This window comes from Carcharhinus amblyrhynchos, chromosome 6 (assembly GCF_965287045.1).
Source record: "Carcharhinus amblyrhynchos chromosome 6, sCarAmb.v2.hapA, whole genome shotgun sequence".
NCBI lineage: Eukaryota > Metazoa > Chordata > Chondrichthyes > Carcharhiniformes > Carcharhinidae > Carcharhinus > Carcharhinus amblyrhynchos.
This window is the reverse complement of record NC_137329.1, coordinates 19,995,590-20,022,120: the sequence shown is the minus strand read 5'-3', so window position 1 is coordinate 20,022,120 and position 26,531 is coordinate 19,995,590. Positions and strand designations below refer to the sequence as shown.

The 26,531-nt window shown below is 43.3% G+C and overlaps 1 protein-coding gene across 1 annotated transcript in view; it reads left to right on the top strand.

The window, feature by feature from the left end:
• The first annotated feature begins 8,943 nt into the window (after window positions 1–8,943).
• Window positions 8,944–26,531, top strand: part of rcn1 (reticulocalbin 1, EF-hand calcium binding domain) — a 35,597-nt gene continuing 18,009 nt past the window's right edge. Inside the window, exons 1-3 of the mRNA XM_080189986.1 lie at window positions 8,944–9,050; window positions 9,153–9,400; window positions 19,326–19,519. Coding sequence (XP_080046112.1) covers window positions 9,180–9,400; window positions 19,326–19,519 — 415 coding nt within the window. The 5' untranslated portion in view covers window positions 8,944–9,050; window positions 9,153–9,179. The remainder of the gene's footprint in view (window positions 9,051–9,152; window positions 9,401–19,325; window positions 19,520–26,531) is intronic.

Genomic DNA, 26,531 nt, shown 5'->3' with positions numbered 1-26,531 from the left:
GACATTTTTCTTCTGCTTTGGGACCAGAACCTCCTCCGGGTGCGTCACTCAAGACCAGAGTTATTCTATTGGGTTCATGTTGGTTTCTGGCCAAGTAAAACGGACCTCTGTTTCCATATGTGCAAGTAATGCCAATTATACTTTCATGCTAAGAAAGAATTGACAGGATAGTTGGACATTTTACTGACATTAAAACGGTGAAGCAATAAACTAAAGAAAGAACAAGTAATTAGATGTTGCCTTTCACCTCTGTGGGACATCTCACAGCTCTTTAAAACCAACAAAACATTTTTGAAGTGCAGTCACTATTCTAAATGCTGGAAACACAGCAGTTAATTAGTGCTCGGCAAGGTCCCACAAACAGAAATTAAATAAATGACCAGATAATCTGTTTTTGTGGTGTTGGTTGTATGATAAATATCGGCTAAGACACTGGGGAGGACTCCTATGGTCTTCCTTGAAATAGTGCCATGGGATCTTTCACATCCACTTGAGAGGGCAGATAGGGCCTCAGTTTAATGCCTTATCCCAAAAATGGTACCTCAGCATTGACACATCAGCCCACGGTCTTTCTGACTCGGAGAATATAAATGCAAACTCTTTCCTTTTAAATTAATCAAACCTGAACATCAGGGCCTGTGTCTGAAGTGAAGGAGTATTGTGGCAAGTCACCGCTGGAAAGAGGAGCTGCCAGACTGAAGCCAAGAAAGGAAGTGTGATAGGTTCTGTGAGAAATGACAGGAGCACAGCGAGTGACAGTGAGAAACAGAGGGCATTGCAAGTCCCAGGGTGAATCACTGCAGGAAACAGTCAGGCTCCAGATGAGCCACGAGATCCTGCCTGCTGCATATTAGAGCACACTTGGGAATCACAGCAAGAAGCGAGAGCTTATCACAAGATCACTCAAGAAACAAGTGTCCTGATTAATTAGTTAATCCCTGTAAGTATCAATAATGTCACATTGAGTCTTTCCGAGAGAAAAGGATATCACATTGAGTCACTGTAGGTCATATTCTTCGCTGTGCTTTAATCTTTACCATACAACAGATGTGTGCAGACAATGGTATGAGACCAGTTGAAAGCAGTGACTAATTAGTCAACTAACCTTTGAAAGACATTCTGAGGAAAGAAAGAGCAATAACCAATGGCAAACTTTACGCCTGGCAGGAGAATCATGTTCATATGAATGTTATAAAGAGGAAAGCTGTGTACAAAATAGTGAAATCTTTTATATCCATCTGAGAGATAGATGAGCCTTAGTGTGTAACATTACATTTGAAAGGAGCACCCAGACACAAACCCACAGACCGCAATCAGTAAGGATAGGCAACACCTTCTCCATGATGGTCCTCAATACTGGTGCCCCATAAGGCTGTGTCCTCAGCCCCTTACTATACTCATTATATATCTATGACTGTGTGGCCAAATTCCCAACTCGATTTTCAAGTTTGCTGATGACATTACTGTAGTGAGTTAGATCTCACCTGAAGAAGGAGCAGTGCTCCAAAAGCACTTGTTTCCAGATAAACCTGTTGGACTATAACCTGGTGTTGTGAGATTCCTTACTGTACATCAATGGGGACAAAGTAGAAATGGCCAAGAGCTTCAGGTTTCTAGGTATCCAGATCACCAACAACATGTTCTGGTCCCGCCATGCCAATGCTACAGTTAAGAAAGCCCACCAACGCTCTACTTTCTTAGGAGTCTAAGGAAATACGGCATGTCTGCTACAACTCTCACCAACTTTTACAGATGCACAATAGAAAGTATTCTTTCTGGTTGTAATAGAGCTTGGTATGGCTCCTGCTCTGTTCAAGAAACTACAAAGGGTTATGAATGAAGCCCAGTCTATCACTCAAACCATTGTCTACGTTGCCTCAGAAAAGCAGCCAGTATAATTAAGGGCCTCACGTACCCCGGACATTCTCTCTTCCACCTTCTTCCATCCAGAAAAAGATACAAAAGTCTGAGGACACATACCAACTGACTCAAGAACAATTTCGTCCCTGCTGCCATCAGGCTTTCGAATGGATCTACCTTGCATTAAGTTGATCTTTCTCTACGCCTTAGCGATGACTGTAACAATATATTCTGCACATTTTCCTTTCCTTTTCTACATAGAGTATGCTTTGTCTGTATAGCATGCAAGAAACAATACTTTTCAGTGTATACTAATGCATGTGACAATAAATCAAAATCAAATCAGAATTACACCAAAGCATCAGCCCAGGTTATGTGCTGAAGTCTCAACCTTCAAATGCAGAAGCAAAAGTGCTACTCATTGAACCCAAGATTGACACTACATTTATCACAGTATCCCTAAAGTGCAGAAAGAGATATTCAACCCATTGAGCCTACACTAACTCTCTGACAGAGTATCTTATTCAGGCCCTCTTCCTGCCCTATTCCCGTAACCATACACCCTCATCGTGGCTAATCCATCTAACCAGCACACTTGGAAAAAAGGGCAATTTAATGTGGGCAATTTACCTAATCTGCACATCTTTGGACTGTGGGAGGAAAGCGGAACACCCTGAGGAAACTCATGCAGACGCAAGGAGAATGTGCAAACACCACACAGACAGTGACCCAAGGTTGAATTGAACCCGAGCCCCTCGTACTGTGAGGCAGAGGATTTCACTGCTGGAGTTTGGAAATGCATTTTGTGGGAATAATAGTGTTGAAGGCTGAGTTATAATCAATAAATGGGAGTCTGACATAGGTGTCCTTGTTATCTAGTGCTCCAGGGTTGAACGCAGGGCCAGGGAAATGGTGTCTGTTGTGGACCTGTTGCGGCGGTAGACAAACTGTAATGGATCCAGGTAGTCCGACAGGCTGGAATTGATTTGTGCCATGACTAGCCTTTCGAAGCACTTCATAATAATGGATGTCAGAGCCGCTGGCCGATAGTCATTAAGGCACGCTGCTTGGTTTTCTTAGATACCGGGATGATGGTCATCTTCTTGAAGCAGACAGGAACCTCAGATTATTGTAAAGAGAGGTTGAAGATGTCTGTGAATACCCCCACCAACTGATATGTCCAGGGTCTGAGTGCTCATCTGGGCAGCCCAGCTGGGCCAGTCACTTTCTGTGCATTGACCTTTGAGAAGGCTGGTCTGACATCTGCAGTGGTGACCCAAGATATAAGTTGATCCAGGACTTCCAGGATAAAGGGCATGCTCTTGCTGATCTCTTGCTCAAAGCGGTACTGGAATGCATTGAGCTCATAGGGAGGGGTGTGCTGGAGCTGGTGATTTTACATGCCTTCATCTTGTAGTCTGTTATGTTTTGTAGAGGGGGCTAGTGTGAATGGCCTGGGACTCGAGCTTGGTCCGGTACTGTCTTTCGACATCTTTGATGAATCATCTTAGATTGTTTCTTGTATAGGTCAGTGTCACCTGACTTGAATGCCTCAGACCTGGACTTCAGCAAGCAGTGGATACCTCTGTTCCTCCATGGGTTCTGGTTGGGGAATACATGGATTTGCTATCCTGACCAACTATTATCTCTCAACCTAGTGTACCAAAAACATGTTGAAGATTCATTTATCTCATTGCTGTTAGATTCATAGAATCCCTACAGTTCAGAAGGAGGCCATTTGGCCCTTCGAACCTGCACCAATTCTCTGAAAGAGTAGGTTAAACCTTGCTGTGAACAAATTGACTGCCACTCAATGGATTGGACAGAGGTAGGTTCCTCAATAGCATGATTTAAGCATCTGTCAAACACTCAGCAAAATAAAGAAAAAACATATTGGGTCCTCATCTGCATTGGATTAACTGTCAGCTGTACCAACCCTTGACATGCAGTGACAAAGTGAAACAACATTTTCTGTGCAGTTTGTGATTCTCCTCGTGTTTCTGCTCCTTGCTGGCCACAAAAAAACTATCATTTATACTTTGGGGATCTCTTATCAGAGCCTGGTATTCTTACCTTTTCAAAACTATCTTGCACCTGTCAACAAAAACCAGAAAAATCAAGGGCAAGTAGATCCCAGTACTGAGCACAAACTGAAGTTAGTGTTAATTGGGTGAGATGACTGGGCAGGTTTATGCTGTAAAGGCCAAAATTCCTCAAACTTTAAAATATTTAACAGTTTTCAAGAGACAGCAAGTCTTTGCCTCTTTATATCTGGGCAAGTACTGAATTTGCAACCTACATCTTTAAGCCCAAGAAGAGTGGTTCAAATCAATGCGGCAGTCACATTCCTTCATACTTTCTCATTCTTCACACTATAAAGACCAGTCTGTTTTTAGCTGCAGAAATTTCTTTAAAAAAAAGCTTATTAAAGGAGTTGCTAGGGTAAACAGAGAGAAACAGAGCAATTCACCGAAGAATCTTAGACAGCATCTTCCAAACTCACGACTACTTCCATCTAGAAGGGCAAGGGCAGCAGATACATAGGAACGCCACCACTTGCAAATTCCCCTCCAAGCCACTCACCATCCTGACTTGGAAATATATCTCCGTTCTTCGCTGTCACAAAATCCTGGAATTCCCTCCCTAATGGCATTGTGGGTCAACCCACACCACATGGACTGCAGCCATTCAAGAAGGCGGCTCACCACCACCCTCTCAAGAGCAACTAAGAATGGGCAATAAATGCTGGCCAGCCAACAACGCCCATGTCCCATGAATGAATAACAAAACAATTCTCTCTGGTGAAGAAGTCCCAAACATAAGGGTCATAACCCTAATGTTAGCAGTGGGCCATTCAGGGGAGATATTAGGAAGTATTTCTCTCAGCAAAGTGCAGTGGAAATTTGGAACTCTCTCCCCCAAAAGGCTACTGGGGCTGGTGGCTAATTGAAAGGTGGCACAGGCTCAAGAGGTGAAATGTCAGATTCCTTTACTGATGTTTCTTCACGTCATGTTATGCTCATTGATGAATAAAACAAGCACACTGATTTATATTCTCATACACATCCTGTGAAAGAAAAATGACCAGGTGGTATTATATCCGATATTTTACATTCTTAAAGTTCTTCACAGCCAATTAATTTCTTTGAAGTGCAATTACTGCTGTTTTGCAGACAAAGAGGGCAGTTAATTTGTCTGCAATAATGTTCTGGAAAAAGCAAGAGATAAATGATCATTTAATGCGTTTTTGGTGCATTTGGATGATTTGGATAATTGTTGACTAGAATAACAGTAGAATCCTCTCCTCTTCTAGAATCCATTACATTCACCGAATATATAGTAAAGGCCTCCATTTAACTTCTCATCTGAAAGGCACTGCCTCTAACACTGCAGCATTAACTTAGTACTGCACTTCTTTGTCAGTCTGGATTGCAATATGAATACAATACAATATGATATATGAATGCAATACAAAAGTACTGAATTGAATGTAATGTGCATTGGGATGTTATGAGGTTGTGAAAGGTGCTACATAAGCAGAGGTTCTATATAAGGGGAGGCAGTGGCACAACGGACTGGTAATCCAAGAGCAAAGGCAGCATGGGTTCAAATTGTGCCATGAATTTGGAATTTGAGTTCAGTTTTAAAAATCTGGCATTAAAAATCTAATGATGACTATGAAACCATTGCAGATTGTTGTAAAAACCATCCGGTACACCAAAGTTCTTCAGAGTAAAAGCCACTCAGTTGTATCAAACTACTAAAAGTCAATAAAAAGGAATGAAGTTGGACAGACCACTTGGCAGCAACTTTGGCACCAGAAATGACAATGGCAAATCCAGCCCTATCAACCCTGCAAAGTCTTCCTTACTAACATCTAGGGGCAATACTTCCAAAGTGGGGCATAGTACAAACCAAGAAATAATGAGGACTTGTGAGAGGGGCACAATGGTAATCATGGGTAATTTTAACACGTATATTGACTGGATCAATCAAATTATCAAAGATAGCCTCGAGGGAGATTTCATAGCATGTTTGAGGGATTGTTTCTTAGATCAATTTGCTTTGGAACCAATCAAGAAGCAGGCTATTTTCAGATTTAGTATTACGGAATGAAGAAGAGTTGACAAATAGTCATGCAGTTAAAGATCTCTTGGAAAGAGTGATCACAACATGCTAGAATTTCAGATTCAGATTAAGTGAGAGAATTCAGAGTGCCATACTACAGGTTTAGCATCAGGCATCCATAATTATACATATCTGAAGGAAGAATTGGTCCAAGTAAACTGGGGTCCAGTAATTGATGGCAGGATAGCTGAGGAAAAATGACGGATGTTCAGGGAGATATCGAATATGTCTCAATGGAAGTATATTCCTGAGAGGAAGAGGAATCGTAAAAGGAAGAAAAACATTCCATGGCTAGACAGGGAAGTCAAAGAGGACATAAAGGCAAAACTAGGGCATATCAAGCTGCAAAAGCTAGTGTAAGCTGGAGGATTGGGGGAATCTTAAGATTTAGCAAAAGGCTACTGAAGAGCTAAAGTGAACTATGAAAGGAAACAAGCAGAAAACATAAACATAAGAACATAAGAAATAGGAGCAGGAGTAGGCCATCTAGCCCTTTGAGCCTGCCCTGCCATTCAATAAGATCATGGCTGATCTGTCGTGGCTCAGTTCCACATTCCCGCCCTCTCCCCATAACCCTTAATCCCCTCACTCATCAAAAACCCATCAACCCGCGTCTTAAAAATATTTAGAGAGGCAGCCTCCACCACCTCAACGGGCAGAGAATTCCAGAGATTCACCACCCTTTGAGTGAAGAAGTTCCTCCTCAACTCCGTTCTAAACCGCACCCCCCCCCCTTTATCTTGAGGCTGTGCCCTCTAGTCCTACTGTCCTTTCTGAGCGGGAAGAGTCTCTCCACCTCTATCCTATCCATCCCATTCATCATCTTATACGTCTCAATGAGATCTCCCCTCATTCTTCTAAACTCTAACGAGTACAAGCCTAGTTTATTCAGCCTCTCCTCATAGCTCAACCCCCTCAACTCCAGTATCAGCCTAATAAACCTCCTCTGCACTCCCTCCAAGGCCAAAATATCCTTGCGTAAGTGCGGCGACCAAAACTGCACACAGTACTCCAGCTGCGGCCTCACCAATGCCCTATGCAGCTGCAGCAAGACCTCCCTACTTTTATATTCAATCCCCCTCGCTATGAAGGCCAGCATCCCATTTGCCTTCCTGACCACCTGCTGCACCTGCAGGCTGGGTTTTTGCGACTCATGCACAAGGACCCCGAGGTCCCTCTGCACCGTCGCCTGCTGCAGTTTTTTGCCACATAAGTAATAGTCCTTCCTACCATTATTCCTACCAAAGTGGACCACCTTGCACTTGCCAACATTGAATTCCATTTGCCAGTTCCTGGCCCATTCGCCCAGCCTATCTAAATCCTTCTGCAGACTCTCCACACCCTCCGCGCAATTTGCCGTTCCACCAATCTTGGTGTCATCAGCAAATTTCGACACCATACACTCGGTTCCCTCCTCCAGATCATCTATATAAATGGTAAATAGCTGAGGCCCCAGCACCGACCCCTGGGGCACTCCACTAGTCACCAACCGCCAATCCAAATAGCACCCATTAACCCCCACTCTCTGTCTCCTGTTTGACAACCAATCCTCTATCCACGCTAACACCCTACCCCCAACTCCATGCCCCCTGACCTTCTGCAATAACCTCGTGTGAGGTACCTTGTCAAACGCCTTCTGAAAATCAAGAAAGACCACATCCACCGGCTCTCCTCTATCCACTGCCCTAGACACATCCTCATAGAACTCCAATAAATTTGTCAGACACGACTTCCCCATAACGAAACCATGCTGCGTCTGCTCTATCAAGCAATTCCCCTCAAGATGCCTCGCTATTTCCTCCTTGATGACGATAAACACAGATAATCACTGATAAACACAGATACCAAAAGCTTCTACAAGTATGTGAAGAAGATGAGAATGGTTAAAGTAAATGTTGGCCTTTTAGAGGACATTACTGGTGAGGTATTAACAGGGAAAGCATAGACGGCAGAGGCATTGAACCAATATTTTCCCTCTATCTTCACGGTAAAGAACAATGAAGATTTTCCAAAAACTGCAGAGGAACTTGGATCAAAACCATATTGAGGGAGAAGATACTGAATAAAATAGTGGAATTAAATGCAGATAAGTCTCTGGGATCTAATGGCCTGCACCTGAGGGTATTAAAGGAGGTGGCTGCAGAGACAGTGGATGCATTGGTCGTGATGCTTCAAAATTCCTTGGATTCTAGTAAAGTCCCAGTGGATTGGAAACACACTACTTTATGTCTCTCTCCCTTAATCAGAAAGGGAGCGAGATACAAAGTAGGAAACTATCGGCTGGTTAGCTTGGCCTTTGTGGTGAGGAAATTACCAGTCTAGATCTCTGACCAATAATTACTGTCAAAGAGAAAGGATCCCATTCCAGTTTCGTGAACACTATCCCATATGTGAAGATACACTAAGAAGTCTCACAACAACAGGTTAAAGTCCAACATGTTTATTCATTACTACGTGCTTTCAGAGGGCTGCTCCTTCATCAGGTGAATGGGTGAAAGAGCAGCGCTCCACAAGCTCGTACTACCATATAAACCTGTTGGACTTTAACCTGATGTTGTGAGACTTCTTACTGCGCCCACCCCACTCCAACGCCGGTATCTCCACATCTTGTGAAGATGTGCACTGATTTTTTTCAAAAAAAATGCTAAAATGAATTGCTATAGTTTCTTTAAAAAATACACGAGTCGGATAAAGACCACACCAATGTCCACACAGAAAAAATGTACATCTTCGAGGATGGACGAAAAGTAACGCGTGGACAAGTTCTTGGTTACATTTGCACCTCTAGCCCTGCAACGTGGCGGCTCCAAGCTTCCCCCACACCACAGATACGCCCTCTCTCCAATCGGAAGCGATTTAACAAACCCGCACTCTGCCGGCCCAGGAAAGCAAAGCGAGTGTTGAGTGGCTCGGCCCCGGATCAAAGGCAAGTGTTGGGAGCGGAGGCAGTCATCAGCGGCTGCGTTTGAAATAACTTTGTAACTTACATGGGACAGATTTCTGTGCGGCGCTTTTAACAAACTCTCACTGCATCAAGGGGTGGGAGGGGTTGTTTCAAATAGGTATTTGAGATGAATTTATTCTGCGATGGAAGAGGAATTGTAATGAATGAAACAGAGGTTTGGCAAAATTGTATCTTTTTTTTCTTTGCATCTTTACTGTAGGTTTCATTGGTTACAAGATATTGTAACATGGGGATCCCACGCCTGTTCTATTTCCTGCTTCTCCACATAGCCGGAGTGTGTCCCAAGCCCACTCTGAGACACGAGCGGGTCCACCAGGAACCAGAGTTGAGCGATCAGGTCCACGCTGACTCGGAGAACTTTCACTATGATCATGAGGCCTTTCTGGGCAAGGAAGAAGCCAAGACTTTCGACCAGCTGACCCCGGAGGAGAGCGTGGAGAGGCTGCGGTGAGTTTGGGGGGGTGGGTGGTGTCACTGGAGTTGGGCTGATAATAAATGGGGTGTCAAGATTCCCTTGCCAGCTGCGGCTGCCAATTTCACAAGCTTTAACTGCTTAGAGCTGAGCCGCAGTTCAGTACCGCGCGTTACTGGGATTATCTTCACTAGGCTTGAAGTTGTGAGCTGGTCACTTTTACAGTGTGTGTGTAGGTGTAGCTGGAATGTTGCTGGGTGGCCCCAGTTAATCACAAATCCTAGCGCAGTGCTTCCAAACAAATTTCCAAACTCCTTTGCAAAGTTCCTTTTTTATGCCCCACTGCTGCTGTTACAGGATTCCCAAAAGAATAGCGGGCAGAGAGTGTCTTTGGTGTCCCTTTTTTTGTAGGGAAACGTGGCACTGGGCTTCTGTCCAGCCACCAACTGCTTCTGGCATCTACATTCTGGCTCGCTCCGTAAATAGAAAGGAAGCATCAGCATTTGTGGAGACCCTTTGACCCCCTCCACCCCCACCCCCGGACGTCCCGAAAACGCTTCGCAGCTAAGTGAAGCCACTGCAGGAAGGTAATAAGATAGCCAATTCGTACAGACCAAGCAGCAAAATGAGAATGGTTCTTAATTGGGTTGGTCCAGAGATAAATATAGGCCAGGTCAACAGCTTAAAGTAAAAGTTTGTTTATTAGTCACAAATAAGGCTTACACTAACACTGCAATGAAGCTACTGTGAAATTCCTCTAGTCGCCAGACCCCGGCGCCTATTCGGGTCGATGCACATCTTTCAGACTGTGGGAGGAAATCCATGCAGTCACTGGGAGACCATGCAGCCTCCACACAGACCCAAGCTGGGAATCGAGAACTCTCCTGCTTTCTATGGCACCTTGGCTTCACGTTTCAGCACCTCTAACAGTGCAGCACTCCCTGGGTACAAGCCTAGATTTGCTGAAGTGGGGTTTGAGCCCACAATCTTTTGAAGCAGCAGTGCCATTGGCAGAATTGCCTGCATGTTAAAGGAACAGAGTCCAGTACAAGCCAAGGAATGAGAGATACGTTGAAGATCAACATTGGTGACTAGTGGAGTGCCCCAGGGGTCGGTGCTGGGGCCTCAGCTATTTACCATTTATATAGATGATCTGGAGGAGGGAACCGAGTGTATGGTGTCGAAATTTGCTGATGACACCAAGATTGGTGGAATGGCAAATTGCGCGGAGGGTGTGGAGAGTCTGCAGAAAGATCTAGATAGGCTGGGTGAATGGGCCAGGAAATGGCAAATGGAATTTAATGTTGGCAAGTGCGAGGTGGTCCACTTTGGTAGGAATAATGGTAGGAAGGACTATTTCTTACGTGGCGAAAAACTGCAGCAGGCGACGGTGCAGAGGGACCTCGGGGTCCTTGTGCATGAGTCGCAAAAACCCAGCCTGCAGGTGCAGCAGGTGGTCAGGAAGGCGAATGGGATGCTGGCCTTCATAGCGAGGGGGATTGAATATAAAAGTAGGGAGGTCTTGCTGCAGCTGTATAGGGCATTGGTGAGGCCGCAGCTGGAGTACTGTGTGGAGTTTTGGTCGCCGCACTTACGCAAGGATATTTTGGCCTTGGAGGGAGTGCAGAGGAGGTTTATTAGGCTGATACTGGAGTTGAGGGGGTTGAGCTATGAGGAGAGGCTGAATAAACTAGGCTTGTACTCATTAGAGTTTAGAAGAATGAGGGGAGATCTCATTGAGACGTATAAGATGATGAATGGGATGGGTAGGATAGAGGTGGAGAGACTCTTCCCGCTCAGAAAGGACAGTAGGACTAGGGGGCACAGCCTCAAGATAAAGGGGGGGCGGTTTAGAACAGAGCTGAGGAGGAACTTCTTCACTCAAAGGGTGGTGAATCTCTGGAATTCTCTGCCCGTTGAGGTGATGGAGGCTGCCTCGCTAAATATTTTTAAGACGCGGGTTGATGGGTTTTTGATAAGCGAGGGGATTAAGGGTTATGGGGAGAGGGCGGGAATGTGGAACTGAGCCATGACAGATCAGCCATGATCTTATTGAATGGCGGGGCAGGCTCGAAGGGCTAGATGGCCTACTCCTGCTCCTATTTCTTATGTTCTTATGTTTCTTATTTCCTCGGCCATTGTGTAATGGTAAGAGCAGTAGTTTATATGTGCAGTGATTAGTGTAAAATCAAATGACCTTGTGCAACAGGACTGTTTTCTTAGAACTTTATGATATCCAGGAAGGTTGATTTACTATCCTGCAGGTGGTCTGACGCACCTTTTCCCATCCTGAACATTGTTTCCATATGACACTGCAAGGCATAAAATGTGGCCACGTAGATTGGAAATTTTTTGAACCTGCCTGCAATTAATTTAAGCTTTTAGTGCCACGCCAACATACTGCCCACCACTGTTAAACTTGTGTTTGAAAGTGAGAGAGGAATCACAGTCCATTTGGGAATTCTCTCCTCAGCAAGAAAACTCAAGTTTCATTTCGACTAAAACATGCTCAATCAATATATTGCAAATTCACCTAATTAATTCTTTCAGGGACAGATGAATTTACAAGGGTGATACCAGAATGATACCTGTCATGACAGAGTTGAGGAGGCATTTTTTACTCTGAGAATCTTTGGAACTGTCTTCTTCAAAAGGCAGTGAAAGCAGAGTCTTAGAATGTTTTTAAGATAGAGCGAAATAAAATCTTAAATAACAAGGGGGTGAAAGGTTATCGGGGTATGTGGGAATGTGGGGTTGAGGTTACAGTCAAAACAGCCATGATCTTATTGAATGGTGGAGTAGGATTAAGGGGCCGAATGTCTACTCCTGCTCCTAATTTGAATGTTCGTGTGGAAACCCAATCATTATTGTTCTTTTCTCTGGAAATGAGAGGGCTGATGATCCAAGAGAGGTGATTAAGATCCTGAAAGAGTTTGATGAGCACAAGTTGGCCATTAAGCTCTTCTAAGTCTGTACTGTCATCCAGTAAGATCATGGCTGATCATCTGGGTCCATTTCACTTTCACGCACTATCCTCTTAATTTACTGAGTCTCCAAAAATTTACAAATCTCTGATCTGAGTATTAATGGGCTAGATTAGGGACGATGTTTTTACGTGTTGCGAGAGATTAAAACAAGGGGTTGTAAATATAAGGGCCCAGATCATCCAGTCTCTGGACTATCAATCCAGGATATGCATCAGGACAATGTGCTGACTCCCAATGGGGAATTTTATTGCTCTCCGGGAACCTCCAAAAATATTTCCGACTCTGAGTCAGCGACATCAGGCAGTTAGCCAGGAAATGTTAGGCAGAAAATTCTTAGTACAAATCTTGGGTGATTATACAACTGACGCACCCTGATCACCCGTGTATGTTATATACACAGTAAACTAGAAGATCTGTCACCTCCCCCACCACAGACAGCACCACTCCCCACCCCTAATTGTCATCCCCACTGGTCAGCCCCACCCCAATGCAGAATTTCCCCCTTTTCCTCTTACGGACCTTCCTCCACCACCACTATCAGGCCTCGCTCCTATCAGACCCCACCCCTTTGGCACTGCCAGGGTGCAATGCTTCTAACTCAGGCCACAAGAATTTGGGGCGTTCCATCCACAATTTAGTAAATTGTGATACCTTGGCCAGGATAACAAATTTGGGGAACCTTGCCTGGGTCCCAGTCATAAATCCTGGATACGTTTAAAAAAAGCCAGACTTCCAATTGACGATGGAACTTTCCCTCATCAGAAGAATCCATGTCGGAAGCAGCAAAGAGAATCGGCACAGAAGCTACATCCTCTTCTAATAACACTCGCTGCTGTAAGTTATGTTTAAATGTTCAATGTGAATGTTAATGAAGAAGCGATGCATGAATGGGTGCGTCAATGAATGAGAGGGTAGGATGGAAAGATAGGCAGCTGGGTAAAGTAAGTGGGTAATTGCATACTGTAGAAGTGGGTAAAGTTGTAGGTTGGTAGGGTGTAAGGTTACTTGTGGGCAGAATGGTGGATGAGCAGGATGGGAGGTGGATAAGTTGGTAGAATGGCAGTTAAGTTAGGTGGAAGGTGGATGAGGTGAGTCAGTGGGTAATTGGGATGGTTCAGGAGGGGTTGCTGGGTCAGGGGCTAGTCAGATGCTAGGGGTTAGTGAGGTTGGAAGGAGGTTACTGGGTCAGGTTAGGGAGAATTGAGGATTCAGGGGAGTAGAATGTAATTGTGAAAGTAGTTAATAAGATATACAAGACCATGGGCTTTATAAATAGGGGTATGGTGCACAAAAGCAAGGACATTATGATGTATCTTTTTAATACTGGTTTGACCTGAATTAGTGTAATGTGTCCAATTCTGGGCGACACACTTCAGGAAGGATGTGATGCTATTACAGAGGGTGTAGACAAGATGTGTGAGAATGATTCCACAAATGAGGGACTTTAGTTATATGGTTAGACTGGGTAAGCTTGGGCTGTTCTCTTTGGAGAAGGGAAGGTTGATGTATCTAGACACAGTGGGTAGGGAGAAAGCGTTTGTGTTGGCGGAAAGATTGGAAATCTGAGGGCACTGATTATTTGGTGAGTGGCAAAAGACCCAAAGGCAACATGAGGAAAAATCTTTCTCAGTTGTTTGCACCTGGAAGGCATTGCCTTGAGAAGGTGGTGGAGACAGATTCAATCCTGACCTTCCAAAGCGTATTATTTACTATCTGCAACAAAATGTTGTAGGGCTACGGGGAAAGGACCAAGAAGCACAAATTACAAAGAACACAGATATGATGGGCTGAGTGGTTCTTTCTGTGTTATAACCATTCCATGATTCATAGAATCATAGAATCTCTATAGTGCAGAAAGATGCCACCCAGCCCATCAAGACTGCACTGACCCCTGACAGAGTAATCTCATCCAGGTCCACTCACCCACCCTATCCCTGTAACTCCACACGTTTATAATGGCTAATTATTCGAACCTACACATCTTGGGATGCTATCCAGTTTTGTTGGTTGTTTGTATTTCGTTTTGCAGTATATTTATATTGGAAGCAGGCACTTTTTTTGTGAGGGACCAGAAGAGGTGGTGAGAGCCTGCCTTCATGTTGTGGTTACAACTTACACCTGATTTTAAAAAGACTTGGCACTATGCATGTGTGCACGCTTTCTCTGCTAGAACTACTACTTAGTGATAGACTTCAATCTAGGGACTGGCTATGTTTATGTCAGGTGTAAGTCAGGGTGAATCTTTAATTAGGAACAAAGTAGGGTGAGGTCTTCCAATGGGGGTCCCGTCCCACGTTTTTCTGGAGTCAAGTCTGGGCACTGTATTTAGATTTAATCTATTTACTGAAGGATCAATGCAACATTGAGCTGCAATGCCATGGTTGTAGTTCAGATCATAGAATTATTGAATCTTGCAGTGCAGAAGGAGGTCACTTGGCCCATTGAGTCTGCACCGACCACAATCCCACCAAGGTGTTATCCCTATAACCCCATGCATTTGCCCTAGCTAGTCTCCCTGACACTAAGGGACAATTTAGCATGACCAATCCACCTAACCTGCACATCTTTGGACTGTGGGAGGAAACCAGAGCACCAGGAGGAACCCACGCACAGACACAGGGAGAATGTGCAGCATCTGCACAGACAGTGACCCAAGCTGGGAATCGAACCTGGGTCCCTGGCGCTGTGAGGCAGCAGCGCTAACCACTCTGCCATTGTGCTGCCTCTGGATAAATTCATGTATTTTATGATTTCATGTATTTTAAACTTGGGCCACCTTTCGAAATAGAGCACTTGCTCCAATACTTGCTGTTAAACTATGCCACACCTAGTCAAGAAGAAGACTGAAATATGAGCCTCCATTTAGAAGTATGGTACCAGTATAGCAAGATATTCTTATAACACATATGATATCATATTCAGCGCTGAGAGACTTAACAGTGCTGTACATATTAAGTTACAGTATCAGCTAATTCCCTGTCAGAATGTAAAGCTCTTTAGTACCTACTTTTAGTTCCATGTTGCTAACTCTCTGACTTCTTTTGCACTGTTTGGAAAGTATTTTATTTACACCATTTATGTATCGATGCTTTCAGTTATGTTCTGCAGTTTTACAAGTCTTTGGGTGTGTATTTTGATACTCGGCAAATTTTTGACCCTTCAGTGGATTTATTCAAAATCTATTCCTTGCCAACACGATGCAGTTGAAGATGGTATGAAATAATCTCCCATTTCTCTGAACACCATAGATGTTGATGGCATAAAATGTGGCCATGCTTCCTCCAGATTCCCATTGACTCCAAGTTTTCGAGGGCTCCTCGGTGCCACTTCTGGCTGAAAATGGTTGCAAGTGTCTTAGCTTTCCCTTTGTGCTGATCTGTTTGCTCTCCCATCATTGAGGATGGGGATATTTGTGGAGCCTCATTTAATTGCCCACCGTCATTCATGACACCTTAAAACATATATTCTCTTGCGGGATGTGAGTGTTGCTGACTAAGTCGGCATTTATTGCCCATCTCTTATTGTCACTGAAAGGATGGTGAGTGCCACCTTCTTGAACCACTGCTGTCCGTGTGGGTTAGGTGCACCCACAAGGCTGGTCAGAAGGGATTCAAGGATTTTGATCCAGCCACAGTAAAGCAATGGTGATTATGGGGCTGGATTTCCATTCTTGAGATGGGTAGCAGGAGTCAGGAAAATTCCTGGATCAGCCTATCCGACCCAGGGAAAGAAATGGCTGCAAGGACTTGATTTTCATTGTGGTGGATGCAAGCTGCCATCTGGCCAGCCGATCCAGGGACGAGTTTGGAGGCAGCCTCAGGGGCTACCAGGCTGGGCTGCTCAAAAGGCCTGCTTTGATGCTGTGGGATTTCATCCTAGTTTTATAAAAGCAGAAAGACCTTCCCGCTCTCACCAACCCACTCCCCATTGCCCCCATTCAACCCCTATGTCTGCTTATGTCCCCCATGCCAAGCTATGCCCCTCAAATAACTCCTTGGGCTCTCTTTTCCCTATTCCAAGCTATGTCACTTCCATGCTTATGCTCCCACTATACACTGCACTGAAGAGGTAAAAAAGCCTTTTTTAAAAAATAATTTATTGATGACTTTCCAATTTATCAAAGCAAAGCTTTCTACTACAGTCCAATTAAACTGTCAATCATCCAGATCCCTTAAAATATCAATTAGAGAAACTCAAAGCATTTGAAACCTGTTGTTTTGTGTAAATAAACATTGTGAATTTGACAGCTTAGATCAGAGATCCAGAGCTGTCAATCAAACAATGTTTTGCCTGGGACTCTGGTATTTCAACAGGCTTTGGCTGACAATCCAGGAATCTGTTTGTCTTTTCAACCAGTGGAGAGGTTCCTCCAGGTTCCCATTGACTCCAGGTTTTCTAGGGTTCCTTTATGCCACTTCTGGCTGAAAATGGTTATAAAACATCTTGCTTTCCCTTTGCAGAGATGTGCTGTGATTTCCCATCATTGAGGAACAGGATATTAGTGGAGTTCCATCCTCCAATTTGTTGTATAATTGCCCACCACCATTCATGACTGGATGTGGTAGGACAGCAGAGCTTGGATTTGATCCATTGGCTGTCAGATTGTTTAGTTCTGTCTATCACTTGCTGTTTGGCACACAAGTGATCGTGCTTTGTTGTTTCATAGGTTAGCACTTCATTTTTAGGCATGCCTGATACTGCACTCCTCATTAACCCAGTTTGCAGTGGTAGAATGGGGGATATGCCAAGGCAAGAGGTCACAGATTATGGTTCAATACAATCCTGCTGCTTCCGATGGCCCACAGTGCCTCATGGATGACTAGGTTTGAGTTACTAGGTTTGTTTGAAATCTATCCCATTTAGCATAGTGCTGAAAAACACAATGGAGTGTCTACTCAATGTGAAGAGAGGTCTTCATCTCCATAAAGACTATGCAATGGTCACTCTTGCCAATATTCACATGGACAGTCGCATCTTCAACATGCAGGTTGGTGAGGACAAAGTCAATTTGGTTTTTCCCTCCTGTTGGTATCCTCGTCACCTGCCAAAGACCTGGTTGAGCAGATACCATTTCTGCTTCTACTAATATTTTATCAGCATCCTCTTCCTTTGTAAACAAAATACTCATTAAGTACTCTAGCCTTTCACTGCACCTCTAAGCACCTATCTTCCTCTTGGAAGAGCAAGGGGCATGCAGGTGGCATGTTGTAGTGGGCTGCTCTTGGATGTTGCTTCGGGAGTTGCCTATTGCTTCATGTCGTTAGTGTGCTTAAACTGGACCATCTCGAGGGCAACATGACAGCTCAGAGACTATCTCTGTTGCTGTGCGGACACATGGATTTGGGCCTGTGTCTGTGGGAGTTTGCACGTTCTCCCCGTGGTTGCGTGGGTTTCCTCCGGGTGCTCCGGTTTCCTCCCACATCCCCCAAAGATGTGCTTTTAGGCTGATTGATTGGGTACTAAAATTGTCCCTAAATTGGACCTCCCTGATCCTCGCACGTTAGGCGTAGACTAAAATCATGAATAGGTCACTGAGATAGTAGGACGGCGGCGCGGGCTCGTTGGGCCGAAGGGCCTGTTTCCCGTGCTGTGTTGTTCTTTGTTCTTTGGTCCCTTATTCATAATATTATTAGCAAATCGCTTTGCTGGTTTATGAAATATTTGGCACGTTTTAAATGTATTTAATCTTATTCATGGGGTCATGATCAGTGAGCAAATCTGATTTCAATCTTGCGGCCACTGAGATGCAGGAAGATCACTCATGCCCCCTACTCATTGGCCTGGGTTGCCCATCACTGTTTTAAACTCTCCACCATTGATGGAATTCAACTGCTTCAGCCTTAACACCTGGAACTCCCTCTCCTAAACATCTCAATTTCTCTCCTCATTTAAAATTGTGCTTTAAACCTACCTCTTTGACCAAGGTTTTAGTCACCTGGGCTGATATCGCTATGTAAGTTGGTGTTGAATCTTGTTAACATTCCAGTGAAGCGCCTTGGGGAATTTTACTATAAATAGGTTGTTGTTGTATCCACAACTTTTTATTTGTCCTTGTTTTCATCTGAAGTGATAAAGAGAAATTTAGCGCTCTTCATGTTTTCACAGAGCTTGTCTTGAACTTTGTGGTTGAATCAAAGTTTATGTTTGATTATATTGGTTTTCATACTATTCCATGATATTTGACTACTAAAATAGAGTTATAAAAGAAAAGTCTTCACTCCCTAGTTGCTGTAAATACAGCAACACAAAATCAGTTCCTAGGATGATCCAGTATCTATGTGGCCAGCAATTTGATAATGGCTGTATCCCTCAGATGTCCACCACACAGGTTTTCATTCATTCATGGAATGGGGGCGCCATTGGCTGGATCAGCATTTATTGCCCACCTCTAATTGCCCTTGAACTGAGGGGCTTGCTGGGTTTCAGAGGACATTTTAAGAGTCAACCACACTGCTGTGGATCTGCAGGCCAGACCAGCGAAGGAGAGCAGACTATCTCCCCTAAAGGGCATTAATGAGCCCAGATGGGTTTTTATGGCAATCAGCACTGGATTCATAATCATCACTAGACTTTTAATTCTAGACGTTTTAATTGAATTCAAATTTCACCATCTGCCATGAGTATTGTCCAGTATCTCTGGGTTACTAGTCCAGTGGCCATACCACTATGCCAACACCTCCCTCAACACAAGTGTAGTGTACCACAAGTCCCTTATGACTCAAAGTACATTTGACCAAGTTGCCCGATGCCATCATTCAGAGCCTTTGGAGTATCACGAGTGGAAGTCATTGTAGAAAGCACAACCTCTTGACTGAGCATAACATAGACTCTTGTTACATTGAATCATAGATCAACGTGAGTCTATGCCAGAGGCAGAATTTCACAATCGATTACTATACTGACATGTTGATTGTCAGCGAATGTGTACACAACTAACATGGATATGCTCAAAATGTTTTGTGTGTTTTTGCAGAAAGATTGTAGAACGAATAGATGATAACCAGGATCAGTATGTGACCACTGAAGAGCTGAAGGCATGGATTATACGTGTGCAGAAACGTTATATTTATGAAAATGTAGCAAAAGTATGGAAGGACTATGACCTGAACAAAGACAACAAAATTTCCTGGGAAGAATACAAAAAAGCAACATATGGCTACTACCTTGGTATGTCTATTCTGGTCCAATACTCCAGTCTGTTAACCTGATGGTACTGTCTGAGGATGTGGTAAATATCAAGTTTATAATATTTGCATTAAAGGAGTACAATAGATGGTGGTGGTTATAGTTCTGGACTGAGCAGCCCAGAGGTCAGCTGTTCAAATCTCACAACAAGTCATATTTATCCAGTGCCTTTAAAGTAATAAAACAAAATTAGACACTGACCTTACTAGGAGATATTAAGTCAGAAGCCAAATGCTTGATCCAACAGGTAGGTTTTAAGGAGAATCTTAAAGGAGAGGAGACGGGTAAGAGAGGCAGAAAGATTTTGGGTGCAAATTCTAGAGCTTGTGGCTCAGGTCAGCTGAAACTTGGCCACCAATGATGGAGAGATTGAAATTACAAATTCTCAAGAGGCCAGAACTAGATGAGTGCAGATGTTTCTGAGGATTGTGAGGCTGGAGGAGTGGTGGAACAGTAGTTTGCACTGCTACCTCACAACACCTAGGACCTAGGTTCAATTCGAGCCTTGGGTGACTTTTGTGTGCACATTTTCCCCATGTCTGCATGGGTTTCCCCCGGGTGCTCTGGTTTCCTCCCACTGTCCAAAGGTTAGACAGATTGGCCATGCTGAATTACGCTTTGGTGTCTAAACATGTGTAGGTTAGGGGGATTAGCCACGGGAAATGTGTGGGCTTACGGGGATAGGATGGTGTTGGGCTTGGGTAAAGTGCTCTTCAGGAGACTTAGTGCAGACACCATGGCTGGAATTTTACTGAGACACCTGCCCCGATTTCCCTTGGATGAGGTTCGGAGAATGGCATTCTCTATTGGCCTCGGACGGGATCATATGAAACTCGGGCAGAGATGCTGGTAAAATTCTGCCGTTTGGGCTTAATGGCCTCTTCTGCACTGTAGGGATTCTATGGTACATAGACAGGGAGAGGTGAGTCCATGGCAAGATGGGAAAAAGGATGAAAATTTTGAAATCAGGGCATTGTTAAAATGAGACCCAGTCTTGGACAGTGGGCTGAGGGCAATAGGTGAAGAGGACTTGGTGCGAGTTAGGATATTGGCAACAGAGTTCAGATGGTCTCGCGTTTACGGTGGGCAGATGGAAGGCTGGTCAAGAGTGCATTGGAATAATACAATCTAGAGATAATAAAGACATTGGTGAGTGCTTCAACACAGCAAGTTGCAACATTTAATTCACCATGGGGACAAACAGCAAATATGAAAGTTTCTGGATTGTTGGATTAATGGAAATAAGTCTAAAAATGTGTGGGTTTGTTGATCGCCGTGCTAAACTGACCATAGTTTCGGGGGGATTAACAGGATAAATGTGTGGGGTTATGGGAATAGGGTGGGATTGTTGCCAGTGCAGGCTGTTGGGCTGAATGGCCTTCTTCTGTACTGTTGGGATTCTATGATTCATAACAGTTGGGTGGGGCTGTATTATGGGAAGCTGGCCTGATCTCCTGTACTGTCACCCTCAGTGATCCAACTGTAAATTCAGGCAAAATAAGAGTAGAGGGCGGGGAGAAGGGAGAGGATGTAGGTGTAAAGGTAATTAGACCAGAATGCATCCACATCATTCAAACTAAAACCATCTATTCTGCCACTACTTTTGTATTTCCATTGTAAATCACCGTCATGCTGTAATTACACCTACAGCCAGTGGTCATGTTCTATTCAGGAAGGTATAAAAAGGGCGAAACTTTCCAGCACTTTCCACTGCCAAAATTGTCCGGTCCTGCTGAAGGCAAACCATGCCCCCCCCACCCCCCCCAACTCCTGTGGCAGGTTCCCTGGCAGTGTGGCCACTGAACAACACAAAACATCATTGACGTGCAGTTGGGGTGGAATCCCACTAAAGGTGTGGAAAGTCTAGATATTTGATTTGATTTATTATTGTCACATATATTGGTATACAGTGAAATGTATTTTTTCTTATGTGCTATACACAGACAAAGCATACTGTACATAGAGAAGGGAAAGACAGAGTCCAGAATGTACTGTTACAGTTATAGCTAGGGTCTTGTGATAGATCAACTTAATATAAGGTAGGTCCATCCAAAAGTCTCATGGCAGCAGGGAAGAAGCTGCTCTTGAGTCAGTTGGTACGTAACGTCAGACTTTTGTACCTCGACCATTTCTACTTTGTCCCCGTTGATGTAGACAGAGGCATGTCTTCCACTATGCTTCCTGAAGATAGGCTCTTTCCATTGTAGTTGTGGGTGCAACAATTCATATTTCTAAATGTTCACAAATAATCTGTGCAAACATTAGATTTTTAATATTATATAAATGGAGTCCAAATTTTAAATGATGCAATCTGAGCATATAAAGGGGCCATTCAGCCCATCTGGTGCAAGCACTTTGCTGTTCTGCTGTTTCCCTGTAACTGCAACTTTCTCATTTTTCAACTATTAATCCATCACCCTGTCAAGGCGTGCATTGCAGATCAAAATAACTTCTGCAGAAAACCAATTCTCCTCATCTCCCCTCTGGTTCTGTTGCTCGTTATTCAAATATGTGATATCTGGTTACCAGATATCTTTTTGCTACTGGAAGCAGTTTCTCCTTATTTACTGCAAAAAAAAACCCTCATCATTTTGAAACCGCCATCAAATTTCTTCTTAATCTTCTCTGCTCTAAGGAAAGCAGTTTTCCATTCTCTCAACATAACTGAAGGCCCTCACTATTATTCGTACAAACAATGCCAAAAGCTAATTTGGCACAGATGTAATCTTGCCCCCCCCCGCCCTTTTGAATTTTATTTTTAAGAACTAAAATAATATCCTCAATGCCGGAAGTTTGTGTTCAGATGCTTTACACGCACTTGGTTAAGAATCAGTTAAAGTCTCCATTGTTTGCAAGTCTCATATTTTGACTCTGATCTCCTCAAAAATTTGGATCTGTTTGGCTGTGACTTATGTTAGAATTTGGCCCTGTCAGTGTAGCTGTATCTCTCAGTTCATCTACTGTCCCTCTGAAATCTGATGAATGGTTTCCCTTATTAAATCGGGAGTTTCTTTTAGAAAGCGAGCATAAGTATGTGCAAATCACCATGGTGTCACATTTTAAAACATTCATTCGTGGGACCTGGGCGTCGCTGGCTGGCCAGCATTTATTGCCCGTCCCAAGTTGCCCTTGAACCAAGTGGCTTGCTTGGCCATTTCAGAGGCAATTGAGAGTCAGCCAGATTCCTGTGGCTCTGGAGTCACATGTAGGCCAGACCAGGTAAGGAGAGCAGATTTCCATCCCTGAAGGATATTAGATTCCCAGATGGGTTTTTCTGACAGTCAACAATGGTTTCATGGTCACCAGTAAATTCCAGGTTTTCTTTTTCATTAAATCCAAATTCCACCATCTGCCATGGTGGGATTCAAACCCAAGTCCCCAGAACATTAGCTGAATTTCTGGATTAATAGCCTAGTGATAATACCACTAGGCCATCGCCTCCCCTTGGGAACACAATTAACATCACTGGAGACCTCTGTGTGTTGAAGTTCGGAATGTGCACAAAGCAGTCACTGAAACAGGAGTAAAAATTCCTAAGTTTTATTATTAGTGTCTAAAGTTGGACAATAAAGCAGGTGAATGACTGATGAGTTGTTGTGACAATGCACTGTCCGCTATTCAAACCACATATTAACCACTGGGAAATAAATGAGTAATATAGAGAATTGAGGAATTCATTACTTGTTAAACATTCCTCCGCTAATGTGATCAGTAGTAATTTCTTGGCCTGTAATCAGTAAAAATGTCCGCCCGCCTGCCATTTAGTTTATTTTTATCAGTTAGAAGGGATACTCTTTCATTAGGAATTTAATAGGACATGGCAGCTGTCACTTCCTCTTTGAAAAGAACTGCCCACATTATTTTCTTTTCTTATCACCTTATGGCTGCAGTACGTCCATGCGAGGGCAGTTTTGTACCCACAGCACTAGCTGGAGGTATGGCATCGATTGTGCTCCTGGAATCCTCCAGCAGTTGCAATCTCAGCCTGTTTTATGCATGAGAGTATACTGCTGGGGAAAAGAACAAATCTGAGCAGATTCATTTTGTTGAAGGAACAGCCCCATCGACTGATCCTTTTCCATTGTCTCTGTGCATAATTTTACAGCTAGTTGGTTTGGATTTGAAATGACATGGCCAATTGTTGAACTACTTGGCACTCTCAACTCATGCTGGAAACGTCCAAAATGCAAATATAATATTTATATTCAAGCAGTCTTTAAAAAAATGGAATGTGGATAATCTTTTTTCCTTTTGAAGTATTTCAACAGAAACATTATTGAAGTTTAAATGTAAATAATATTACTATCAGTATTTAGGTGCCAATTTTTAAAGTGATCCTTGGGTCACAGTGACGCACAACAGAAGGTTACTTTATTTTTGTAGCGTGGAAGTTCAAATGAATTAGAGCAACTTTGCTTCCAAAGAGAAAGTTATCATGACACCCCCCTACAGAATATAAAATATTAAGTGATCCAGAGGGACAAAGCAATCCACCTGATCAGCACCCCATCCACTAACTTAAACATTCGTCCCCTCCATCACACTTGATCACTGACCGCAGTCTGTGCCATCTACAAGATGCACGGCGGCAAATTGCCAAGACTCCTTCAACAACACTTCTCAAACTCCCGACCTCTATTATCTGAAAGAACAGTGTCAGCAGACATTTCGGAACACGACCCCTGGTTTGCCTCCAAGCATCCTGACCTGATATATATCCTTGCTCCCTCATTGTTGCCTGGTCAAAATCCAAGAACCCCTTATCTAAAGCATCTTCAATGTGGAGATGCCGGAATTGGACTGGAGTGGGCATGGTAAGAAGTCTCACAACACCAGGTTGAAGTCCAACAAGTTTATTTGCTATCACGAGCTTTCGGAACGCTGCTCCATCATCAGGTGGGTGACTCACCCAGGACTTTAATCTGGTGTTATGAGACTTCTTACTAAAGCATCTTTACCAGATGGACTTCAGCAGTTCAGAAAGAAGGACCATCATTGCCTTTTGAGGGCACTTAGGGATGAGGAGTAGTTGCTGGCCTTGACAGCAATGCCCACACCTTGAGAATGTAATGATGTGCCAGGAACATTACATCAATGTAAAATAAAGGGGAGAATAGTAAAGGAAATACTTTTAAGATTTCCCAAATATAGTTGGAGGTTGAGCTAAGGTAATTGGGCTGAATGGCCACTTCTCGTCTTTTATGCTTGTACTTTGTTATTTTGACATTTGACTTCAATTCATTTTTTGTGGATTTTCTGGTGTTTTTTCAGTATAGGGCTATTTAAAGACACCAACAATCAGTGGATATTAGGGCCAGGGTTTTCTGCTCCCATCCACCACAGGATCAGAAATTCCCAACCAAACTCAACGAACCTTTGGTTGGTCTGCCAAGTCTTCTGGTCCCACCCGTGTTGAGGTGGGCGGGACTGGTAAATCCCAACCAAAGTTTTCAATTGAGCTAATATTAAGCTGCTTTTATTTAAGTAATCCATCAGTGTTTCCTGGCTCTGTTTTTAACCATCAACATTTTCACAGTCTATGAGATAACTGTTGATCTCAGCGTGGTTTTGAACAAGGAATATCGTAAGTACAAATTAAGTGGGACATCTTAAATAATTCTAGTGTAGAGCAATCAAACCTGTCACCAGAAAACTGCATCCAATTTGCAAACAATGGTCCCATTATTAATGCCGGTTAACCCCATTTTATCTTTTGACACCTAAATGACTTGCCCATCTCTGGTCTAGAGGTTAGGGTCCCAGCAAGGCAATTGATGTTGCTGCTGTTGTTGACCTCAATCAGCCTCGTGATATCCCAACGCTGTGTCAGATGTTCCTCGAGAGAGCCCTCGTAATTGTTCCGATACTGAGAAAAGCACTGACTATAACTTCAAGTCATTTCTGCCCTATATTCAAATTGTATCACTCCATTCATACACTTCTATTCATCAATAAAGTGACACAAAAATATCTATTATTCCATCAAATGTCAAGATTGAAAACATTTTCTACTTTGTGCTTTGTCTGGACTATCATCCACAATCCCTTGAGTTTGAATGAAGCAAAAATCAAAAAATGCACAAATTCAGGTCACTTGATAGATGAGCAAACTTCAAAAGGAGGACTACAACATATTACTGACTAGTTTTAGTACATGTTTTTCGAACCTCAAATTTCTCTAAGTAGAAAACCTTCTCTGAACTTCTATTGGAAGTTAAATGATATAAAAGTTTTCTTGTTTCAAAAAGAAAAATGATTTCATTAATCTGAAAAGCAAAAATATAATCTGTCATTTGGTACAGGGAATCTGGTTTGGTTAGGACGATAATTATGACTTTTTGGGATAGTATAAGATGGTTGATTGTGAATAACCATCTATCTTGTATGTTATTTCTGTTCATTTCAATGAATTTGCAAATAAGTCTTCAATATTGCTAACAGATTATTTTGTAATACATTATGCAGTAGGGGACAATTATTACACTCCTAGGTACATTTTGAGTTCTCTTTGCATCTAGGGAGGCAATGGCTCAGTGGTATAATTGCTCGACTATTAATCCAGGAACTCATCTGGGGTTCCGGGTTTGATTCCCGTCACGGCAGATGGTGGAATTTGAGTTCAATAAAAAATATCTGGAATTAAGAATCTATTGATGACCGTGAAACCATTGTCGGAAAAACACATCTGGTTCACTAATGCCTTTTTAGGGAAGGAAATCTGCCATCCTTATCTGGTCTGGCCTGCACGTGATTCCAGAGCTACAGCAATATGATTGACTCTCAATTGCCCTCTGAAATGGACAAGCCAGCCACTCAGTTCAAGGGCAACAAGGGATGGGCAATAAATGCTGACCAGCCAGTGACACCCGTGACCCACAAATGAATAAAAAAAGTAGTGTCCATAAACTTTGCAATTGACATAACAATGGCATGGTTTGGATTTTCTGATTGCTTTTCTTCTTGTCTTTACTTGCGGAAATGTCCTCATTACGGT